The sequence below is a fragment of the Aspergillus thermomutatus genome, assembly GCF_002237265.1.
Source record: "Aspergillus thermomutatus strain HMR AF 39 chromosome Unknown NODE_12, whole genome shotgun sequence".
Lineage (NCBI taxonomy): Eukaryota > Fungi > Ascomycota > Eurotiomycetes > Eurotiales > Aspergillaceae > Aspergillus > Aspergillus thermomutatus.
In genome coordinates, this window is record NW_020798060.1 from 146,537 (window position 1) to 166,929 (window position 20,393).

The 20,393-nt window shown below is 50.1% G+C and overlaps 9 protein-coding genes across 9 annotated transcripts; 5 read left to right on the forward strand and 4 right to left on the reverse strand.

The window, feature by feature from the left end:
- Nucleotides 1-218: 218 nt before the first annotated feature.
- CDV56_109102 (PITH domain-containing protein) lies at nt 219-1,155 on the reverse strand (the record flags this gene model as incomplete). Its single annotated transcript, XM_026762721.1, has 3 exons — nt 219-639; nt 840-951; nt 1,011-1,155. 3 exons carry the CDS (start codon nt 1,153-1,155, stop codon nt 219-221), a joined length of 678 nt encoding a protein of 225 aa, XP_026618149.1.
- A 481-nt stretch (nt 1,156-1,636) lies between these two features.
- CDV56_109116 (putative ATP dependent RNA helicase) lies at nt 1,637-3,233 on the reverse strand (the record flags this gene model as incomplete). The annotated part of the gene is made up of 2 exons (XM_026762735.1): nt 1,637-1,768; nt 1,836-3,233. The coding sequence occupies 2 exons, from the start codon at nt 3,231-3,233 to the stop codon at nt 1,637-1,639; spliced, it is 1,530 nt and encodes a 509-aa protein (XP_026618150.1).
- A 1,072-nt stretch (nt 3,234-4,305) lies between these two features.
- CDV56_109144 (CUE domain-containing protein) lies at nt 4,306-5,740 on the forward strand (the record flags this gene model as incomplete). Its single annotated transcript, XM_026762763.1, has 4 exons — nt 4,306-4,326; nt 4,388-4,676; nt 4,735-4,956; nt 5,016-5,740. 4 exons carry the CDS (start codon nt 4,306-4,308, stop codon nt 5,738-5,740), a joined length of 1,257 nt encoding a protein of 418 aa, XP_026618151.1.
- A 409-nt stretch (nt 5,741-6,149) lies between these two features.
- Nucleotides 6,150-6,576, reverse strand: CDV56_109163 (mitotic-spindle organizing protein 1; the record flags this gene model as incomplete). The annotated part of the gene is made up of 3 exons (XM_026762782.1): nt 6,150-6,227; nt 6,312-6,389; nt 6,499-6,576. The coding sequence occupies 3 exons, from the start codon at nt 6,574-6,576 to the stop codon at nt 6,150-6,152; spliced, it is 234 nt and encodes a 77-aa protein (XP_026618152.1).
- A 519-nt stretch (nt 6,577-7,095) lies between these two features.
- Nucleotides 7,096-7,587, forward strand: CDV56_109172 (GNAT family N-acetyltransferase; the record flags this gene model as incomplete). The annotated part of the gene is made up of 1 exon (XM_026762791.1): nt 7,096-7,587. One exon carries the CDS (start codon nt 7,096-7,098, stop codon nt 7,585-7,587), a length of 492 nt encoding a protein of 163 aa, XP_026618153.1.
- A 549-nt stretch (nt 7,588-8,136) lies between these two features.
- CDV56_109183 (putative transmembrane glycoprotein) lies at nt 8,137-11,028 on the forward strand (the record flags this gene model as incomplete). Its single annotated transcript, XM_026762802.1, has 1 exon — nt 8,137-11,028. One exon carries the CDS (start codon nt 8,137-8,139, stop codon nt 11,026-11,028), a length of 2,892 nt encoding a protein of 963 aa, XP_026618154.1.
- Nucleotides 11,029-13,051: 2,023 nt separating this feature from the next.
- PTC3 (PP2C family serine/threonine-protein phosphatase) lies at nt 13,052-14,704 on the forward strand (the record flags this gene model as incomplete). The annotated part of the gene is made up of 6 exons (XM_026762849.1): nt 13,052-13,322; nt 13,415-13,488; nt 13,559-13,643; nt 13,702-13,908; nt 13,987-14,253; nt 14,310-14,704. The coding sequence occupies 6 exons, from the start codon at nt 13,052-13,054 to the stop codon at nt 14,702-14,704; spliced, it is 1,299 nt and encodes a 432-aa protein (XP_026618155.1).
- A 1,777-nt stretch (nt 14,705-16,481) lies between these two features.
- CDV56_109267 (choline-phosphate cytidylyltransferase) lies at nt 16,482-18,141 on the forward strand (the record flags this gene model as incomplete). The annotated part of the gene is made up of 4 exons (XM_026762886.1): nt 16,482-17,032; nt 17,116-17,466; nt 17,536-17,956; nt 18,010-18,141. 4 exons carry the CDS (start codon nt 16,482-16,484, stop codon nt 18,139-18,141), a joined length of 1,455 nt encoding a protein of 484 aa, XP_026618156.1.
- A 789-nt stretch (nt 18,142-18,930) lies between these two features.
- CDV56_109295 (uncharacterized protein) lies at nt 18,931-20,088 on the reverse strand (the record flags this gene model as incomplete). The annotated part of the gene is made up of 1 exon (XM_026762914.1): nt 18,931-20,088. One exon carries the CDS (start codon nt 20,086-20,088, stop codon nt 18,931-18,933), a length of 1,158 nt encoding a protein of 385 aa, XP_026618157.1.
- Between the last annotated feature and the right edge of the window lie 305 nt (nt 20,089-20,393).

Sequence of the window (20,393 nt, forward strand, 5' to 3'; positions counted from 1 at the left end):
TCCCAGCCATGAGAGCTTAAAACTTGCATCGGTAGTATTCTCGATCGAATTGCTGTACTATACAGCAGACTCGAGTTTCATCTCATTAGTTTCATTTGAAGTCATGTACATAATCGAGTCGAGTCATGCCAAAAAAGCAAGGTGACACATGGAAACAGTTCTATATTAGCTATCTGTAGTCCGGTCCGCCATCTTTTGCGGTCATGGAGCTGAAGGATTCATTGACCGGGCATTATTCTCTTTCCTACACCGCTGACACCCGGAATGGCTACATGATCGCTAGGATTTGCAGCAGCTTCATAGAGGAAACTGACCGGTTCACGGTTCAGAGCCATGTACTGGCCTTTGAAACCGATATATCCAACTTTGGTCACATCCTCTTCTCCCCCGCTCCAGTTGTCTTCGAAGAACAAGGTGATCGAGGTAGTCGCATTCCAATGAGCACGATTGAGGGGCAGCTCAAAAACGTCAGACCCAGCAACTGGCTGTGGGGTCTCGATTGTTTGCGTCGGTGTCAAATCTGAGGCGGTTGCGAAATCTAGATCATTCCGGTTCTTGAAGAGCTTCAAGGTTTTGGGTGCAGATGGTGTGGGTGCAGTGTAGATGAGCAAGGAGTGCACTTTGACTTGTCCAGTGAACCTGCAGTACCATAGATATCAGTATTACTCCATCCCCGACAGCTTTTTCCGGCAGGGCTGGCTTCTGTGGCACTGGTGCGTTTTGTGACAATCAAGCATTGGTAAGATGAGGGGCAATCAGCGGGGTAAAGCAAAAACATGAGAAGGATCAGAGAGAGGCCAGCAGAGCTTCAACTTAAAGGAATAGACGTCGAGACATACGGGATATGCATTAAGAGCTGCTCATCCGCATCGCTTTCGAGTTCCGGCTCATCGTTTAATCTGTCAGCCCATGTCTTCTGCACAATAGCAGTTCCTGATTTAGGTGTTGCTTCTGCGCTTTGCATCAACAACCACGTCTGCAAACGACCAAATATGAAAAGCTAGTCATACCGTTCAATGTGGTAATAGCATCGAAGGCGATTTGTGAGTAAAGAAGGGACTGAATGGCAGGGGTGATATCGTTCGAATGATCGTGTCCATCCTCTCCATGGCAATGTCCGCCATGGTTATGATGGTGGTGGTGATGTCCTGGCATTTTGATGTCAAGGAGAGAAGGGTATCAGAAGGTTTTCGTTGTTGGTTTCTATTCGAGACGACTATCGATTGTTGAGTTCAAGATTTACCTTAAGAGTATTGCGTTGGCCTTGAAAGAACGGCGGACCTTTTGTGATATCCGGGGCGTAATAGTTGTCTCAATTCTGGACATGTAGAGATCCGACGGAATGAAAATCACTGAGATTACCTACCATGTTCTCACTCCAAGCATGCTATCTATAAAAAATATTCATCTACTGGGTATCGTCATGAGATATTCAACATTTTCTCTTGCCACACTGCACGAGTCGCAATATCACTGTGTCAACAATATGAACCTCATTATACACAGTCTATCACGAAGCCTATGTTAAAGCCGATTACCGATTGAGACTATATGGCAACGAATTTCTGCACACTGTCTGCTAGCTTGCGCCTCTCGGATTATCAGCTCCTAGACTCAATGCTCCACAGGGAAAGATTCAGTGGACTTTGTAAAAATCCGGAGCATACTCGAGCAGGTAGCTCTTCTCGATCTTGGTGATGTCACGAATGTATGTTTTCTCACCGGTTTGCAAAATCTCATGGAAGATGACCCAGTCTGCTTTGCGGTTCTAAAGATCAATAAGTCAGTAAATAGGAGAAGCATGATCACAGAGACTGGCAATGGCAAGCACGTACAAACATTAGCGAGGTTGGATGCGCATGTAGAGTAAGCCCTCCGCTGACCGTCTTGAAAGTCCCATCTGGCTGCATTTTTGCAGCATGTGCGAAGTAGCCCGTTGTCAGGCATCTTTGAATTTGCTCGGCCGGTCTGGCTAGATCGGCCGTTCCATGGCGACCAGGGAGAGTCTCATCCGCTTGAATCCCAAAGCGCTCAAGGTAGCGTTTTAATTGAGCTCTTATGCTAACAGCTCGTTGCATCGACCGATAATTTAGGAGATTATCCCGACACCATTTCGGATCTTTCTTTCCTTTCGTGACGAACGCCTGGTACACATTGAGGTAGGTCAAGTGATCCCCTTCTTCAACGGCAAACTTTCTGCGACTGATCTCCGCCGACTTCTTATCGCCTTCATGCTGCACCCACACAGAACCTTGGAGACTGATCATAGCAGCGATAGAAAGAATCTCACTCAAACAGTCGAAAGATCGCGCACTGAGGAGGACTTTTGCCATCATGGGATCTAAGGCGAGTTCGGCCATTCGCATCCCCAATGGATTGGTAAGTTTCGCATAGTCATCCACTGCTCCGAGCGAGTATAGAAGCTCAAAGGCACGTATCACCAAGTCCGCAGGAGGCGGTGTCAAGAAATCGAATCGTACTATATTGTCAATACCCAGGGCCTTGAGCTGCATGATCACAGGGGCCAGGTTCGAGCGTTGGATTTCAGGAACGGTAGCGTCTGGTAATCTTTCGTAGGCCTGCTGAGTATACAGACGGAAGCACTTGCCTGGCTTCGTTCTACCAGCGCGACCTGCTCGCTGAACAGCGGCTGCTTTTGAAATCGGGACAGCCGTCAATGTCTCTATGCCTGTGCTTGGATTATAGGCTCTGAGCTTGGAAAATCCGCAATCGACGACGTATACAATACCGTTGATAGTGACTGAAGCTTCTGCGATGTTGGTCGACACAATGACCTTGCGTGTGTTTTCGGGGGCTGGCTCGAAGACGTACATCTGCTGATCCGTTGTGAGGCCAGAATAAAGAGGAAGCGGTAGAAGAGCTGGTGCCTTTGGATGCAGGGTAGCAGCGCGTTCCGTGAGCAATTGGATTGTGGTCTCGATCTCCTCTCGGCCAGTCAGGAAAACCAAAATATCACCGTCTCCTTCTTGCAAATGTATGTCAAATACAGTTTTGACGGCGCGTTCCACATAATCTTCTGCTGGACTTTCGAGGTACAGAATGTCGACAGGATACATTCGTCCCTCAAGACTAATAATTCTTCCGATGCTTCCTCCCATTTCACCGGCTTCTCCGTCACCCTGGAATTCATCCCCGGCGAAAAATTTCAAAAAATCTTCAGCCTGCAAAGTCGCACTACTAACCACGATCCGGAGCTCGGGGCGTCTCTTCATGATTTTTTTGAGTATTCCAAGAAGAACATCGGTACTCAGTGATCGCTCATGTGCCTCATCGACCATAATTACTGAATACCGAGAAAGAAGAGGATCTACGAGAACCTCTCTGAGCAACATTCCATCTGTTAAGAACTTGATTCTAGTTGAAGCAGATGTCACGTCTTCGAAACGAATCGAATATCCCACTTCTTCGCCTAATTTGCAGCGCATTTCCTCAGCCACTCGAGCTGCCACAGTGGTGGCAGCCACCCGACGCGGCTGTTGCCAACTTAGCAATCATATACTGGCGTAGATGGAGGGGACCGAAGAATACCTGAGTGACAGCTATGGCCTTCCCATCTGCACACCATCCCGCTTGATCTAAATACTGTGGCAGCTGTGTTGTTTTCCCACTGCCAGTTTGTCCAACGACAATCGTGACAGGGTATGTTTCGACGAGATAAAGCAAGTTTTGGCGATGTCTTGCGATTGGTAGTAATGCAGCCGGCTTGTATAAGGCCGGTATAAAAGTGGAAGAGATTTCCAATTCTGAAGCCATTGTTAATGCTGGTATATCAACCTTTTTCAGTCCTGTAAATTCAATCGGTCAGAGACTTGAGGTTTAGAAAGGCAACACAATTGAGGCATATTGAATGGTGAAATAAGCCCTCATTCGTGCAGAGTGCTCAAGCCATATATATCCAAGCTCAGAAGAAAGCAAGTTGCAGATTTGCTGAAGTTATAGTACGTAGATTCTTTTTACCTCCTCCGAGGAGGTACTGCTTGTAGATATTTGAGGCTTTAGAGATATGGATAGTACGACGATTAGGTAAGGCGGAATTCCTGTATCACGTGCCACAAACGTCACTGCGGGTCTGAACCCAATCACAAGCGGCTGTTGTTTGGAGCTTTGGATAGGAGGTGGCCTTCCAATAATAACGGCGATGACCCCGAATTACTTTCTGCCTACAGATACCTCATTTAATACTTTGGATTTCACTTTGGGACGCCTTCGCAGCAACTGAACTTCATATTCTCTGCCACAGTCACACTCATTCGACCAACTGAGATCGAGATCATTTACAGCGCTATGTCGGACGAGGACAAGATGGTAGGCTGTCCTTAAACCTCATGTGCCCTTTGTGACATGATAACAGCTAACCTTACCCGAGACCCCCAGCAAATCGGCAGCTGGCCCTAATAGTCCCAAACCGGAGTCGCCGACTACTGCGCGTCCCTTGGATTTCGATGATGAACCTCAAGAAGCCGGTGTTACCACTGCCCCTCCCCAGCAAACTGGCACAGAAGCTGCCCCGCCAAAGCCACCCCGTCCAGTAAGCCCGCGGCAACAGGCAGAGAACACCCTCAAAGAAGCGTTTCCCACCATCGAAGCATCCGTGATCAAGGCAGTTTTGGTGGCCAGCAACTGGGATGTGGAACGGGCTTTTCATGCTCTGCTTGGTATGTGAAGCTTGAAACCAGTGCCGATCTTGCAACCGTTAACAAAATGCTTCCTTAGGCATGACCGACCCCAACGCTCAGCAAGAAGAAATAGCGCCTCCAAAGCCTCCTCGTCCGTCTACGATGCAGAGGCAATTAGAAGCAGATGAGCTGTATGCCCGTCAACTAGCCGAGCACTACAACCGTCGTGCGCCGCAAACCCGCTGGGATGAATCTCGATATGACCGGGCTAGAAGAGCAAGCGATCAGTCGGAGGAGCGGGAATATAGTTTCTTTGACGGTATGTGGCGCTAGTCGATATCACCAGCCTTGGTTTATTATTAACGCGCATTGGCGTAGACGATCTTCCTGTAATCCGCGAAAACATTCGCAAGGGGTTCCTGGAGACTCAGTCCAAAGTCAACTCTTGGGTCCAGAATCTCAAAAAGCGAATCGACGGTGAAGACATTGATGAAGGTCCATCTAACCGGGGCTATGGTGAAGGCCAAGGTTACAGTCGACCAAGAAGGAGTGGCGATATGGGTCGTCGCAGCGGTGACCGCGAACGTTATGATGCTGACCCTCAATTGTTGAGCGACGACTTCTCTGCGCTGGAACTGAGGGACTCTGAAGGTCTGCCTATTCCCTTGAGCCCTACTCTTCGTGCGACCATTGCTAATTTTACTGCAGCACCTCCACCACAGCCACCAAGAAGACCACTTGCCAACCCAAATTTGTACAAATCAGCTTCTCCCTCACCCGACAGACGTAAGGTATCTTTTCAGGAAGGTCCACCATCGGAGATCGGCAATCTTTATGATACCTCCGAACCGGCCAAACGCACGTCGTCCACGGGAGGCAAGTCGAGCAAATGGCAGCCGCTAGCCACGGTGGAGCCATCACCTGTCGCAGAGAATGATCCGTTCAGCCTCGGAGACAGTGAAGATGAGAGAGATACTAAGGGCAAAGAGCAGAATAATACTGATGAGGCTGATCGTATCAAGAAGGCTACGGCAGAGGCGATGGCCGGTGAGCTTGATTCTACAAAGGATAACAATCAGGCACAGACCGCTGGAAAGTCATAGTACTCGGCCAGCCCCTTGGGCGCGTATCTTTTGCCAGCAGTTATCATCTATTGCGTCTCCTCTTTTGTCCTGTCTTCCTACTGCCATTCTCTATTTGTGTTTTTATAGTCGATTAAATGATACCAGGGGTGCCATGACAGAGGCATGGGAAATCGAATGATTGAAAGCAAATAACCCTGAGTATCGATTTCAAATACCAGTAGCAGTGGTTATATTTCGTAAAGGGTATCTTTCTGTCCCAACCCAGACGAAGACGCGCAAAGATTCGCACAAAATAGACAGAGAAGAAGAAATCAGGAAATGCCAGGTCACCTTGACGCCACCAAAAACCATGATATGCCGACTAGGTTAAATGCCGAGTCAAATAGCAAGATTTCTATCTTGCAAACAGCGAAGCACATAGAAGCAATTACTCAGGCATGGCGCGCTCGTTCGCAAGACCGCGCGAGGTTGTTGCAGCTTCTTTCCTAAGATCAGTGATAACAGTCTATACCCAGTCAATGGCCACAGCAAACGCGTTAGTCTTAGCCCAACACTCACGCCGAGGCGTGTATTCTCAGAAAAGACTTACCGCTAGGGCATCGGGATTGACTCCATTTTCTATGAGAGACACGCAGAGGGAGAGCTCTGTTCGGTCCAAGTTCGTGTTCTAGAACAGGTTCGTCAGTTGACGTCTCGACGCCTGCCACACATCTTTGTCGAGCGAAGTCTACATAGCACAAAGCCATAGCGGAGAATGGAGAGGCTAAAACACATACCAGGAGCGTTGAGATTTCGTGAAGAATGTCGATAACTTCGCGGGCGGCCTGGCGCTTATCCTCAGCTTGCGGGGGCATTTCCAATAATGATTGACGCGACTGCCGATGTTTGACTTGTATAGTAAACTAATGCAGCAGTTGTTAAGGGCCGATGATGAATCTGATGGCCTTGACCTTGTATTTGAGAATGTAAACCGTACCCAAGGTAGGTACCTTACTCCGTACCTTACCTAAGTTCCATACGGAGTATGTACCTGGTACTAAGGTACGGAGCACTGCACTGTCATGAATTTACTAAGGTTCTGTGCAGTCAGCGATGGATGAATTTGATTGGTCACCTCAGTTATTACATGAGCCTTTTTCTGCCTCAGGCTTGAATTCCGTTTCTAGGCGAAAGTTCTTCTATCGGAATTCTGCTTGTTGCCAAAGGCAAACTCCGAGCTTCCATTTCTTCATTCTTCATTGTGGTCTGTTTCCGATTATCTCCTTCATGCCGAATCAGTTAGGAGAGTAGCGTCCCTGAAACACTGTCGTCGCCTCGTCTTACTGTCTCTTACAGCCCTGAATGTAGATCACTGGGAAACTTTGCAAGATCCAATGTCAGTCAATTTAACCATATCAGATATTCATGCTTTAGGCAAAGATCAGGCATTCGAGATCCTCGCACAAATTGCACGGATTGAGAAGAAGACTTTCCCGGCTAACGAGGCCTTCGCCTTTGGAGAGGACCTTTGGAAGAAGAAACCTAACACCAGGGTCTTGTATGCGGTTAGCACAGCTTTCGGTGTACCGCATCGTTTGGTCGCATATGCTGTCTATGTTCGGCAGAAAGGAGTAGCTTTACTGCACAAAGTCTGTGTTGTAGAGGCATTTCGTCGGCAGGGCATCGGGAAGCAGCTTATGAACTACATTCGGCAACGTCTACAGAAGGAAGGCTGTCAACACATTCAGTTATGGGTGGACAAGGCCAGGGAGCCCGCTCGATCATTGTACAATCGCAGTGGGTTTGAAGAACGGGAGGAGATTGCCGACTACTACGCGCCAGGTCGTACTGGAATTCGGATGGTGCTTAACCTCGAACGCGATTGACCCTCCTTGAATTTCTCAAGCCTCAATCCTTGACCACGAACTCTTCCCCTTGAGCTCCTTAAGATTCAGGATAGATGCGACAATGTCTGTTCACTGTCTCTCTTGTTAGTAGTTCCCCCTGGGTGCTCCAAGGGATAATCTTGAGGCCCAGGTTCGCCTTTCCTCCTTCGCTCCTGGACGGCGGTATCAATTCATAAATCATCCCCCCTTGCAGGACCGCGCATATCACAACGTGATTTCTAGTCTATCGCGCGGAACGGAATTTGAACCAATTCTTCGTTCCCATACTTGAGTGACGTCAAAAATATTCAGGCATGTATTCCTTGAAAGGGTGGCCCTTTTCGCGCCGCTCCTTTGTCAGATGGCTGGCCCTTGGGCGGAATCACGGGGTAGCGTACGACGTCCTCTCATACTTGTCGCCCTCGTTCGTTTCCTCATCCGCCACTCTTGTTCGAATCCAAGTTTCCGGTGTCTGGATGGTTCGACGGGTAAACCAAGCGAGCTTCCTCCTCTGTGTCCCCAGAACAGAATTTGAAGCTTCGACGAGCTATGGCACTCATCGCGTTGGTCGTCCTGGCACTGCTCGTCGCTGTCGACGCAAGTCTAGTTTCAAGCTACCCGGTGAATGCGCAGTTACCACCTGTTGCTCGAGTATCACAGCCTTTCCACTTCGTCTTCGCACCAGGGACTTTCGGCGGTACCGAAGCGGGAACACAATATTCGCTGCAAAGTGCACCTTCCTGGCTACAACTAGATAGTTCAAGCCGGACCTTGTCCGGCACTCCTACAAGTCAAGATACGGGACCGAACAAATTCAAACTCTTGGCCAACAATGGCCCGGACTCTGTGAGCATGGAAGTTACTCTGATCGTCACGGCAGAGGATGGGCCGAAGCCTGGAAAGTCACTGCTGCCACAGCTTGAAGCCATTGGTGCGACATCAGCACCATCAACGATCTTCGTGCACTCCGGGGATTCGTTCGTGATCTCGTTTGATCATGATACTTTCTCGAATACTCACAGCTCGACATTTTTTTATGGCACATCCCCGGAGAACGCCCCTCTGCCGTCGTGGGTTCGGTTTGACCCGTCCAATCTCACGTTCTCCGGCACAACCCCCAACACTGGGCCTCAGACATTTGCATTCAATCTTGTCGCCTCGGATGTCGCCGGCTTCAGTGCGGCCACAATGAGTTTCGAGATGACCGTCAGTCCGCACATTTTGTCATTCAATCAGAGCACGCAGACTCTGTTCCTCACTAGAGGGAAGCAGTTCAATAGCAGTCACTTCCGCGACATTCTAACCTTAGACGGCAGACAACCAGGAAGCGGTGAATTGACTTCTACTGAGGCCCACGCTCCGAGCTGGTTAACTTTCGACAGAGATACTATCTCTTTAAGTGGCACGCCCCCAGCCAATGCAATGAACGAGAATGTCACAATCTCCGTGGGAGACACGTATGGAGATGTCACTCGAATGATCGTCACTCTGCAATATTCGCAATTCTTCACGGACGATATCAAAGAGTGCAACGCAGTGATTGGCGATGACTTCATCCGGGTTTTCAACAACTCGATCTTGAAGAATGACTCCGTCCAACTCGAAGTGGATCTGGGTCAACAACTGCCCTGGCTGCGGTACAATTCTGCTAACAAGACCCTTTATGGACACGTCCCCTCGGATCTTGAACCGGGTAGCTTCCCCATCACGTTGACTGCTCGTGAAGGGACTGCAGAAGACAGCGAACAGTTTACTATCCATGCTGTGCGTGGGGACCGACAAGACGGCAGCGTAACTAAATCAGCAGACTCGAACAATGGCAGTGGTGCCCACGGAAAGAAAGCCGGCATCATTGCCATCTCGGTTGTGATTCCTATTGTTTTCGTGATGAGCCTCTTCGCACTCTTCTGCTGTTGGCACCACAAGCGGAAGACGAGAGCCGCAACGCAAGAAGAAGGGCAATTTCCCAATGAAAAAGATCCAAAACTGGCTCCTTCGAATCTCCCCTCATGCCGGCCATACGAAGCGACCAAACCCGATGACCCTCCTGTCATATTCAGGAGCCCGTCGCCATCCTCAAAGCCGCCAAAATTGGAGCTGGGACCTTTGTGGAGCGAAGAATCGCTGGAAGACAGCAGGCAAGCGCGCGATTCGGATGACAAGGAAAACACACTTTCACATTCGACGATTGAATGGGACTTTGCCCCCTTGAAACGCCATAACCCGCAAGAAGAGAAGCAAGCTGAGTATATTCCTTCACAAAGTAAACGACTGTCGTTTCAAAGCAGTCCCTCGTTACATAGACGAACAACGACTAATTCCACAAAACGAGAGCCCCTCAAATCTATACAGCCAAGAAAATCACTCAAGAGAAATTCAGCGGCCTCGTCTAGGTCCAGAAGGTACTCCAGGCGCTCGAGCGGCATCTCATCCGTAGCCTCGGGGCTACCGGTAAGGCTGAGCGGCGCAGGTCATGGAGCTGGTGGTTTCGGACCTCCTGGACATGGAGTGGTTCGAGTATCATGGCAAAACACTCACGCGTCTCTGCAAAGCGATGAGAGCGGCGTTGGCAATCTTGCTCCCCTGTTCCCCCGGCCTCCACCTCGTGGGAGAAACAGCGTGGAATTCAGGATCCTTGACCATCCGAAACAGCTCACTGTGCGGGCGGTGGAGCCAGAAAGTCCAACTATTTCAGAATCCGATTCACTGGAAGCGTTCGTTCATTACCGTGCGAAGAATAGAAACTCCTCCAACCCCATGTTCTCCGGGCAATTCACACGCCGGACATCCTCTGGTCTCCGCGCCCTGGAGAGAGCTCGAAGCACGGCTAGTCGCGCGGAGACAATGTCCAGTTCTGTCTACAACGATGGCCTTCGACAGTCGTACATCCAAGACCGCCCGGGTTCGATGGCGATGTCAGCAATGTCAGCGTCCGTCTATACAGAGGACAACCGCAATTCGGCCTTGTTGCAGTCACTGGGTTTAGAATCCTCGAGCGTCCGACCTATCGTTCCGTTACCCAAAAAGCTAAGCCAATCGAGCCTTGCGCAGAATTATTCCAAGATCATCTCGCCGCTTCCCCGGTTCTTCAGCGAAACAAGCTTGAATAGCATTCGACGGTTCGAGCCCGGAAACCTGGTCGGGGCTTCAGACGATTCCCAGAACGTAAATGAAGATTCTTGTGGGAATCAACGTCGATGGTACCGGGGCAATCCTTATTTGCAAGGATATTTCAGCACCCATCGGTTTTCTCTGCGGAGGAGTCCTTCAACCTCATCGGTTCCAGTCGACAGCAGCGTACGCCGGGTGAGTCTGGTACGGTTTGCTGGCGTGGAGAACGGGAGCGACCAGACCATGATTTATGACCGACGATGGAGAAGTGGCGACAGTGTACAAAGGGATGTTACAAGCAGTGTCAGGAGCGACGCTGCTTTTGTGTGATTGTGAGCCAGTCAAAATAGAGCATTTATCTTTTCATATTTCTTGTGGTTGTTTTCTCATTTCATTCTCAGAAGTTTCAGTGTGATAGCTGTTGCCTTTGAGAGTCTTGTTATCATTATGGAGTGTATTATTGATTCCCAGGGTGGCTGTTCTGTTTAGATACCTAGTGGCCGGCCACAGCGCATTAAAGCACTTGGAGAATGTAGTGAATTTTTCTTTTACTTCATTTCTATTTCTATCTAGTCTACTGTTCGGGTCATTCTTGAAGAGATTGCACCTAGATCATGATGGTGTCATCAATACAGCCGCACTCAGTAGGTAAACTAGTATCAGCCACCTAGAATCATGGAAGTCGTCAATCATTCTTCACCTGAAACTTGGAAGCTAGTCTATGTAAGTGGGCAATAAATCCTATTCAGTACCTAGGTAGCTTTTGTGCATATTGGGAGGTGCCTGGTTCATCCAGGTACTCTATAATACTGTGGATGGACCGTCCCACGTATGTATTAGTGCAGACACCTGACCACCTTCTGCTTCGAGACTGCTTTGGACACCAGGCATCAGCAAGGGTTCATCATACGGCATCATCATATGTGTAATAATAATGGAACTAGGAGATAATACTTCTTCAATAGTCAGGAAAGGACCTAACCTTCTACCTTGATCAATTACTTCTGGTTGTTCCCTGGTAAGCGGATTGCTGGATTCAGAATACCTATATCTAATTAATTGTCCGGCAGGGTCAGCTGTGTATTTCATTCCCTGCCGACTTAAACACGCGTCTGACTGGAAGACTTCGGTATTCATCTTTGGAAGAGAGTTGGAGAAGATGATAATCGCCTTGTTGTTCATAGGATCAGATAGACTAGATAGAGATACCCACTCTTGCAAGGACCCTGGTGATTCACGATATGAAGTCATCACTAGATCTCTGTCGCTTCGTTTCTTGCTCCCCTCAGGCAACATAGGGAAGATATCATCGATAAATGCCTCAGGTACAGATACCTGTGATTGAGATGCCTGGGCAGTACTGTAAAATATCAATGGGAGCCTAAGGAAAAGCCTAGGTAGGCAGGCCAGTACACCTCGTGACATTGACACCAGATTCTCAATCTGAAGAAGACAAAAAAAGGGTTCTTTTCTCTCACAAGTTACAATAGAATCCCTCTTCTTTCTCTCTTGACTGTTCAAGACTTCAGAAGATAATTCTTTCATCACTATCCTCATCTTCATCATCATCATTGATTGATCACTACCGCCACTTTGAAGGTGATCCAGCTCCAGGTCTGTACCTAGGTAGGTAGGCAGTAAATACCACCGCTTACTGTACTGCCATACGCCATACGCCATACTGCCTGCCCTTGCCCTCAGCCCAGTTCTTCTTGCTTTGCCTCTTCCGCCTTTTCCTCCCCTCTTCCTCCCTTCGTCCCCTCAAATCGATCAACGCCGAGCCCTTCCCAATCTCCTTTCAATTCTCTCCTTCACTTGTGGATGCGTGACTTTGGCCCGAGAAAAAAAAAATCTTCTCACCATTTTTGATATTCTCAAGATTTGATCGTTAAACCTGCTATACAACATGGGTCAGACCTTATCTGAACCTGTGGTCGAGAAGGTAAGCAAATCATCTGTTCTTTCGTCGTGCTTTTGATCCCCCACATTGCTGTCTTCGTTACGCAATTTCAACCGCCCCTGTTCGAAGCCCGCAGCTCGCCTATACAGCAAAATTCTGTGCGCAACACAGCGTCCTTTTTCTGCTACAGTTACGGCTTGCTTTACAATTTGATTGTTTTTTCGAGAATGGGGCAATTGTGTTTTTTCGTCTGAGGTCTTCTGATTGCCGCCTATTCGTGATCCCGACCTGTGGGGACGCGAGAGACCGAGTTCTGCGGCGGACCGGACGATCTGTCACCATTGCTCATTCAAATATACCTCTCCGATCACTGCTGACTCTTTTTTCGTGTTTGATCTTGAATAGACTTCCTCCGAGGGTCAAGATGAGTGTTGTTTGTATGGTTTGTCGGCCATGCAGGGTTGGCGAATCAGCATGGAGGACGCCCATGCTGCAGTCCTAGACCTTCAAGCCAAATCCACAGGAGGTTCCGAAAAGCCTACAGATCCCGATAAACGTCTCGCTTTCTTTGGTGTATATGACGGTCATGGCGGAGATAAAGTAGCGTTATTCGCGGGAGAAAACGTGCATAAGATCGTCGCAAAGCAAGAAGCCTTCGCGAAGGGTGATATCGAGCAGGCCTTGAAGGATGGCTTCCTGGCCACTGATCGGGCTATTTTGGAAGGTAAGTGAACGCCACTCTGGGGCTTCTGGAATTCCACTTCCGTTCCCTCGTCTTTTCTGTCTTTTTGGCTTCGGCAAAACTGACCTGTCTAGACCCGAAATATGAGGAGGAGGTCTCCGGTTGCACAGCTGCCGTCAGTGTTATTTCAAAGAACAAGATCTGGGTCGTATGTGCCTTCTATCTATGCCTCCCCACTATCATATCACAATCAGAAGGAAGTCTAACCGGGGTGGTAGGCAAACGCGGGTGATTCGCGCTCAGTATTGGGTGTAAAGGGCCGCGCAAAGCCTCTTTCTTTCGACCACAAGCCACAGAATGAAGGTCCGTGTCTCGTCATCCAACCCCTCTCCCAAGTTCCGTACCTAATATACAAATATAGGCGAGAAAGCTCGTATCAGCGCCGCCGGTGGCTTCGTCGACTTTGGTCGAGTCAATGGTAATCTGGCCCTGTCCCGGGCCATTGGTGATTTCGAGTTCAAGAAGAGCCCCGAGCTCTCACCTGAACAGCAGATTGTCACAGCCTATCCCGATGTGACAGTTCACGAAGTGACTGATGATGATGAATTCCTTGTTATCGCCTGCGATGGTGCGTCTTCGTATAGCGCGGGCTTATATGCATATGCCCTTTTTTTTTTCTTCGCTTTACTAATTGATTCGGTTGTAGGTATTTGGGACTGTCAGTCCTCCCAATCCGTGGTCGAGTTTGTTCGGAGAGGTATTGCCGCGAAACAGGAACTTTACCGGATCTGTGAGAACATGATGGACAACTGCCTTGCTTCTAACAGTGAGACCGGAGGTGTCGGATGCGACAACATGACCATGATCATCATTGGTCTTCTTAATGGCAAGACCAAGGAAGAATGGTACAATCAGATTGCTGAGCGGGTAGCTAACGGCGACGGCCCATGCGCGCCGCCTGAATACGGCAAGTGTCTCGAGGATCCCACAGTCGCCGATGGCTACTGACTGAGAGGTGGGGGGTTGCAGCTGAACTCCGCGGACCTGGTATCCGCAATCAATTCGAAGAGACTCCCGATAATTATGATCTTGAAAACGACCGCTCCCGCGGCTTCAGTGTCCGTTCCGGCCGTATCATTCTCCTGGGTGACGGCACTGAACTAATTCCCGAACAGAATGACGAGGAACTTTTTGACCAAAAGGAGGAAAATCGAGATGTCACAAATCATTTGCAACACGAATCGCCCGATTCGTCGGCTCGAGGCGATCGTGAAGGAACCCCGGGACCTCAGTCGAAGAATGAGACCGCGAGTAAGGCGGAGGAGTCCTCGACTGCCGCCAACCTGTTCCAGTCACCCTCGAGCACAAACAACGACTCTTCTGGCAACGGGACCGGAGCCACAGAGAAGTCTGCCTCCTCGTAGTGACGATGATCCATTCGCCCTGTTCTTCCTCCCCCGATCTGGTTTCTGCGAATAACTACTGTGTGCGTGTGACTTGACGACCCGCCCTTACCCTCCACTCTCAACCTTTTTCCGTCATTCCCCTCAACCCTGGCAATGTCTTTCGATATGACCTTCGAAGTCTATGTCTTCCGTCACTAGCGACGCCCTGTGACTGTGGATAAGGCGGAATTCAGTGGGATGCTCTTCTCGAACCTGCGTCCTTGCTAGGTAGTCTTTTTTATGTCGTGTCGGAGGGATTCTTCGGGGGCTTTCCTGAGTGATAAGAGGTTTCCTCTTCTATTTTGTTATGTTCTGTTTTTCCGAGCCGCAAGCGGCAGACCTCACGAGAGTACGTTTATTTTATGCTTTGATCCAACGCAAGATACCGCACAAAACGCCGACCGATGATGAATCTTGATATCTCTATGAATTCGGTTCTGATCCTTCTCCAGCCATTGCTCCTACGTCACGCTCTATCTTGACTCTTTTCCCTCTACCATTCTCTTTCCCTCATATTGTGATCACCGCTGGTATATCTCCTCATCATCGCGCTCTCCGGCTCTGGCCTTGATGGTTGCCCTGTCGGCCAGGAAAGCGCTCGATCAAGAAGGACTTTTGACAAGTCAACGGTGTCGTAAACCGGCTGGTGGAGGAAGAGAAGCAGGACAATAAGGGTCTTTCCACACACATCTCTCGGCGTATCTGGAATGACAATCTACCGCATAAAGATCGTTCTCGTCTGGGATGGGGCGGCGCTGATGTCAATGCTTCAGCAGTGGAGTTCAGGGAAATATGACGGATTTCAGTAGACTATCTTTCTCTTTGGGTCTCTTCCGATATGTGCGAAGAGCATGCGATCACCGAGAGACTGGCAGAACCAAATAGAAGCTACTAGTAGTTCGAGGCAGAAAAGACACAACCTAGGTAGTATCACAATGAGAGAGTATTGTCAGATACATGAATTGTAAAGTTAGACATACCCAAGAAGTCCAAACCAGGCAGGTAGCCGTGCATTTCAATTGTTCCATGTATGAATCGCATTAGTTAGAAAATTTCTAATATAGCATGACACTTCATACAACACTTGGGCTCCTGGTAGTGAATACCAATACCAGTATCAACAGAGTGCGTGACCTTACCTTACTGTACCTTATTCCATAGGTACCTTACCTAGGTACCTTCCTTAGCAGTCGGGTCTGATGTAATTGCTGTATGTTGATACCTTACTCCGTACTTACCTTACCTATCGTAAGTACCGTACCTCATGGAATACCTTAAGTACGTACCTTACTCTGTTTATGAGGAAGATGCAAAATAATCCAGTTTATCATATATGACAATTCTCTCTTAGATTTTCCTCTTCCTCTCTACAGAATCACTTATTATTCTCACCATGAGAGTCGAATGAGAAATATCCGAGACTCGGACCCATTACTACTGCTCAACAGTTAACCGGGACTGTCTCCCGCTAGCTTAATCAACCGGTTAGTCTACTGCTCTGCTTCTTCCGCCTTCTGTCTGTCTCAGGGTCTCTCCCTCCTTTTAATAATTATTAGACTAACTGACAAGACTACCTTAGGCTCCTTAGCTTTCAGCTCTTTCCCTGACCCCATTTCCTCTCCTCGATATTTTCTTTAACCTCCTTCTGTTCGTTGGTCGATCAACCTTGGAACCTCTGATGATTTGTCTCAAATAAATCCCCTAATATCATTTTCCCCCCCGACAGAAGTAGAGCAGTGCTCCTCGGTCAGCCAACATGTCCTCTCCGTCCACTTCGGCCAAACGCAAACGCAGTGCTTCTCAACATTTACCGGCCGACATTGCCAAGTCATCCACAGCCGATCTCCTCCAGCCATCATCTCGCGACGCGTCCGGTGAGGAAGGAGACGACTCCGCCGATCCGACCACCCCGACAGCAAGCAAACACAGGAAGCATACTTCAATTGATGTGACTTCGGCCGGCGGTCATATCCCGCCTTCGAAACGGGCTCGGAAATCGTCCTCTGGCGAGGCTCAGGCCCCCGCACCCAACGGAACCACAGAGCATGCATCAGCCATCAATCAGGAGGATCCCGGCGAGCCATCTGAGACCACTGTAGCTAGTAGTGACATCGAGCATGGGGCGACGGGTCGACCCGGGTTGCACATCAAGACTGTCGGCGCCAATGCAGAAGCGAGAGCTCATCTGATGAAACCGCCCGAGAGAGCTGGGTTGCAGCACCCCGTTGGGTACCACACCAATCCACCTCCGACGGGGCGACCGGTTCGCGTCTATGCGGATGGTGTTTTTGATTTGTTTCACTTGGGGTATGTTTACACTCTTTTTTCTGATGGCAGCTATTTTCTACAGTAATGGACTTGATGCTCATTGTTGGTGTTTTTTTTGACAGACACATGCGACAGCTGGAACAAGCGAAAAAGGCTTTCCCCGAAGTGTATCTCATTGTCGGCGTGACCGGAGACGACGAGACTCACAAGCGCAAGGGTCTTACCGTGCTGAGCGGTCGGGAGCGTGCGGAGAGCGTCCGCCATTGCAAATGGGTGGACGAGGTGATTCCCGACTGTCCCTGGATCGTGACTCCGGAGTTCATTGAGGAGCATCAGATTGATTATGTTGCTCACGACGACCTGCCTTATGGGGCTGCGGAAGGAGACGACATTTATGCACCGATCAAGGCTCGGGGCAAGTTCCTGGTTACGCAGAGAACTGAGGGTGTCAGCACAACGGGCATTATCACCCGGTTTGTCTTTCCTTTCAATTGGACTCCCCGTTTGCCAGGCATGACATGACAGCTGACCATTTTATCCAGGATTGTCCGTGATTACGACCAGTACATTGCCCGTCAATTCAAGCGAGGTGCCTCGAGACAAGAGTTGAACGTGTCATGGATCAAGAAGAACGAATTGGAGATCAAGCGACATGTCATCGAGCTTCGGGACAACATTCGCAACAATTGGACAGCCACTGGCCAGGAACTGGGCCGAGAGTTGCGACAGTTATGGCAAAACAGCCGGCCTGGCAGTCCTGCCCCGAGCGCCCGGAACAGCGTGGACCTGGGAAGTGTGCGTAGTGGTAATGGTGGGCTGACCAGTCCTACCGGTGGCCAGAAATCACATGTGTCACGACTAGAAGCATTGGGTCGTCCTGATAGTCCGGGTGGACCAAACGGGAGAAACGAAGATTTTGCGACGGGCTACAGTTTGGGCTTGATCGGCGGTGTGAGAGCATGGGTTTGTGATTACCTTGTCTGCCACGACGATAGGAGTGTTGACCATATCTGCAGATGATGCGCAGCCGACGATCGCTCATGGAGAGCCGGCCTCACTCGCCCACGAGCGAGGACGATCCTGAGCCCGAGTTAGAAGCGACCAACGGCCATACTGGTTCCGAGAGATCTCTGCACGCAGCATCATAAGTTGTTGCAATCAAAGGACTCTTCTCCTTGGACATGATTCTGTCTCTGTGTCCCTGGCTCTGGCACGGTGTCTGGACCCGAGTATAATGTAATATTGACATTGAGCTCATAGACCGGGACGAAAACGAATGACCAAAAAGTGAGAAAAGAAATAAAAAAGATCAAATTTATTTTCTTCCCTTCTTTTATACCTCCTTCACGTCTAAAGGCCTGTCACTGGAAGAAAGGCAGAAGAAAAGGACATAAGACCCCCACTATTCTCGACCGATCATCTCTTCCTGTTCATTCTGATTGATATTGAGACCGTCGTGGTAATACCTTGTTTGCGACAGACATGATTCTGAAACTGACTTGGACGCATTTGTTTGGATGGCATAAGTCGATTCACATGGGATCGACTGGGTTAATGTTGGGTAGGCCGGAAAACTTGGGGATTGATTGATTCGTTTGTTTGTTCATTTGATTTTATTTCATAGGTTTCTACTTTCTAGTATCTATAATAGATCCTGTAGATAGGTGAAAATTCAGACTGATTACTTGTTCGCAATGTGCAACGTACATGGACACATCCAGAACAGAACAGAATATAAACACATTTTCTACCGCCAAGCGGCCCAATACAGAATACAAGATCAAATCAATCAAAGAATCGCCAGGGAGATATCATCAGGGTATCATGAACAGTCTGTGTATGGGCACGAAGCCAAGCGTGGGGTAGGTGATCGAACTCCAGCCAGCGGTATCCAATCCCTCGATAGACTCTTGCAAGATGCACGACCGGGGCGCAATCTACTGAGCAGTAATAGCCAGACGAGGCCTGCTTCGGCGCCGTCGGTCAGGCTGCGCCAGCTCATCCCATTCCCCCACGGGACAAGGCTTCCAGAGCTCAACCCCCGGAACCAGGATAGCCTCGCCGGGCGCCGAGCACATGACCGCACGGAGATGATCCCTCAGCGTCACGGCGTCCCGACGCAGGTTCTCCTCCAGGAGACTCCGCGCGTCAGCGTCGGCGTCGGCGTCACACCGCGCGGTGATGCCCAGCTCGAACGCGCGCAGGCCCCGCACAGACAGCAGCGGCGCGACCCATGGCTCCCTCACGTCCAGCCGCAGGCGTTGACCACCGAGCAGGCTGCCGGCGGTGGTGGTCCCGGCCTTGGTGAAGCGGCCGAGGTCAATGCTGAGATGTAGCTCCTCGAGGCCGCGGCAGGCGGCGACGCGGGACCAGAAGAGGGCCCAGAGGCGGTCGTTGTGGGTGTGCGCGTAGATGGAGGCGATGTGCTCCTGGCCGGCCATGGGCTGCCAGATGGGCATCCACTGGACGGTGAGGCGGCGGATGGCGCGCAGGCGGTGCGGGTCGATGGTCAGGGAGAAGGCGATGAAGGTGTGCAGGTCGTCGACGTCGAAGACGGGGGTGGCGTAGGGGAGGTCGGCGGCCTCGGCGTAGACGGCGCGGCAGGTGCGCAGGAGGGCGAGCGAGCCGTTGCTCAGCGTGCTGGGGAGGGCCGGGTGGGTGTGCGGGTAGAGCATGCTGTCGGAGTGGCCGCCGGGGGTTGCTGCTCCTCCCGCTCGCCAGCGAGCCGGGGTGATCGGGCAGCAGTGTCGGTGGCTGTCGAGGGAGGAGGAGGTGTGCTGGCAGCGGACATGGCGGATCTTGCCCTTGAGCTGGACCAGGTGGACGGCCTCGTCGCCAAAGACGTACCGGTAGATGATCATGCGGATCTCTGCGGGCAGTTTGCCGAAGAGCGGCGAGGTGCACTGCGGGTTGACGGGACGAGCGTAAGGGTCCACTGGTCTGGATGGAGTTGAAGGTGGTAGGTCGACTGGGGGAGCACAGATCTTGCGTTCCTGAATGAGATCACGGACAGTCTCCTGCCATCGTCGTCCGGTAGAGTAGTAGTGCCAGATGGAGTAGGGATCACGAAGCAGCCAGGCATCGAAGTGTCGCATGTTTTGTATATCAATGGTATATAGTTGGAGAATAGTCAATAGTCAATTGGGTGAGTATTGATCAGAATGAAAGTGGAGATGGGTCGATCTGTATATCTACTCGAGCCCTACCCGTCCTTTGCATTGAAATCGAATGATACTGCTACATACGGAGTATACCCCTCCGATGAGAGATTATCCCCAGATGAAACATGCAGCGGTCTTCTTCATGAGGCGCTACAATCTGATTGGTCTTTGACACTTTTCCTCTGGGGAAGCTAGCTTTAATGTCTGCGCAGCTGATTGGCTGAGGACCTGGCGACTGC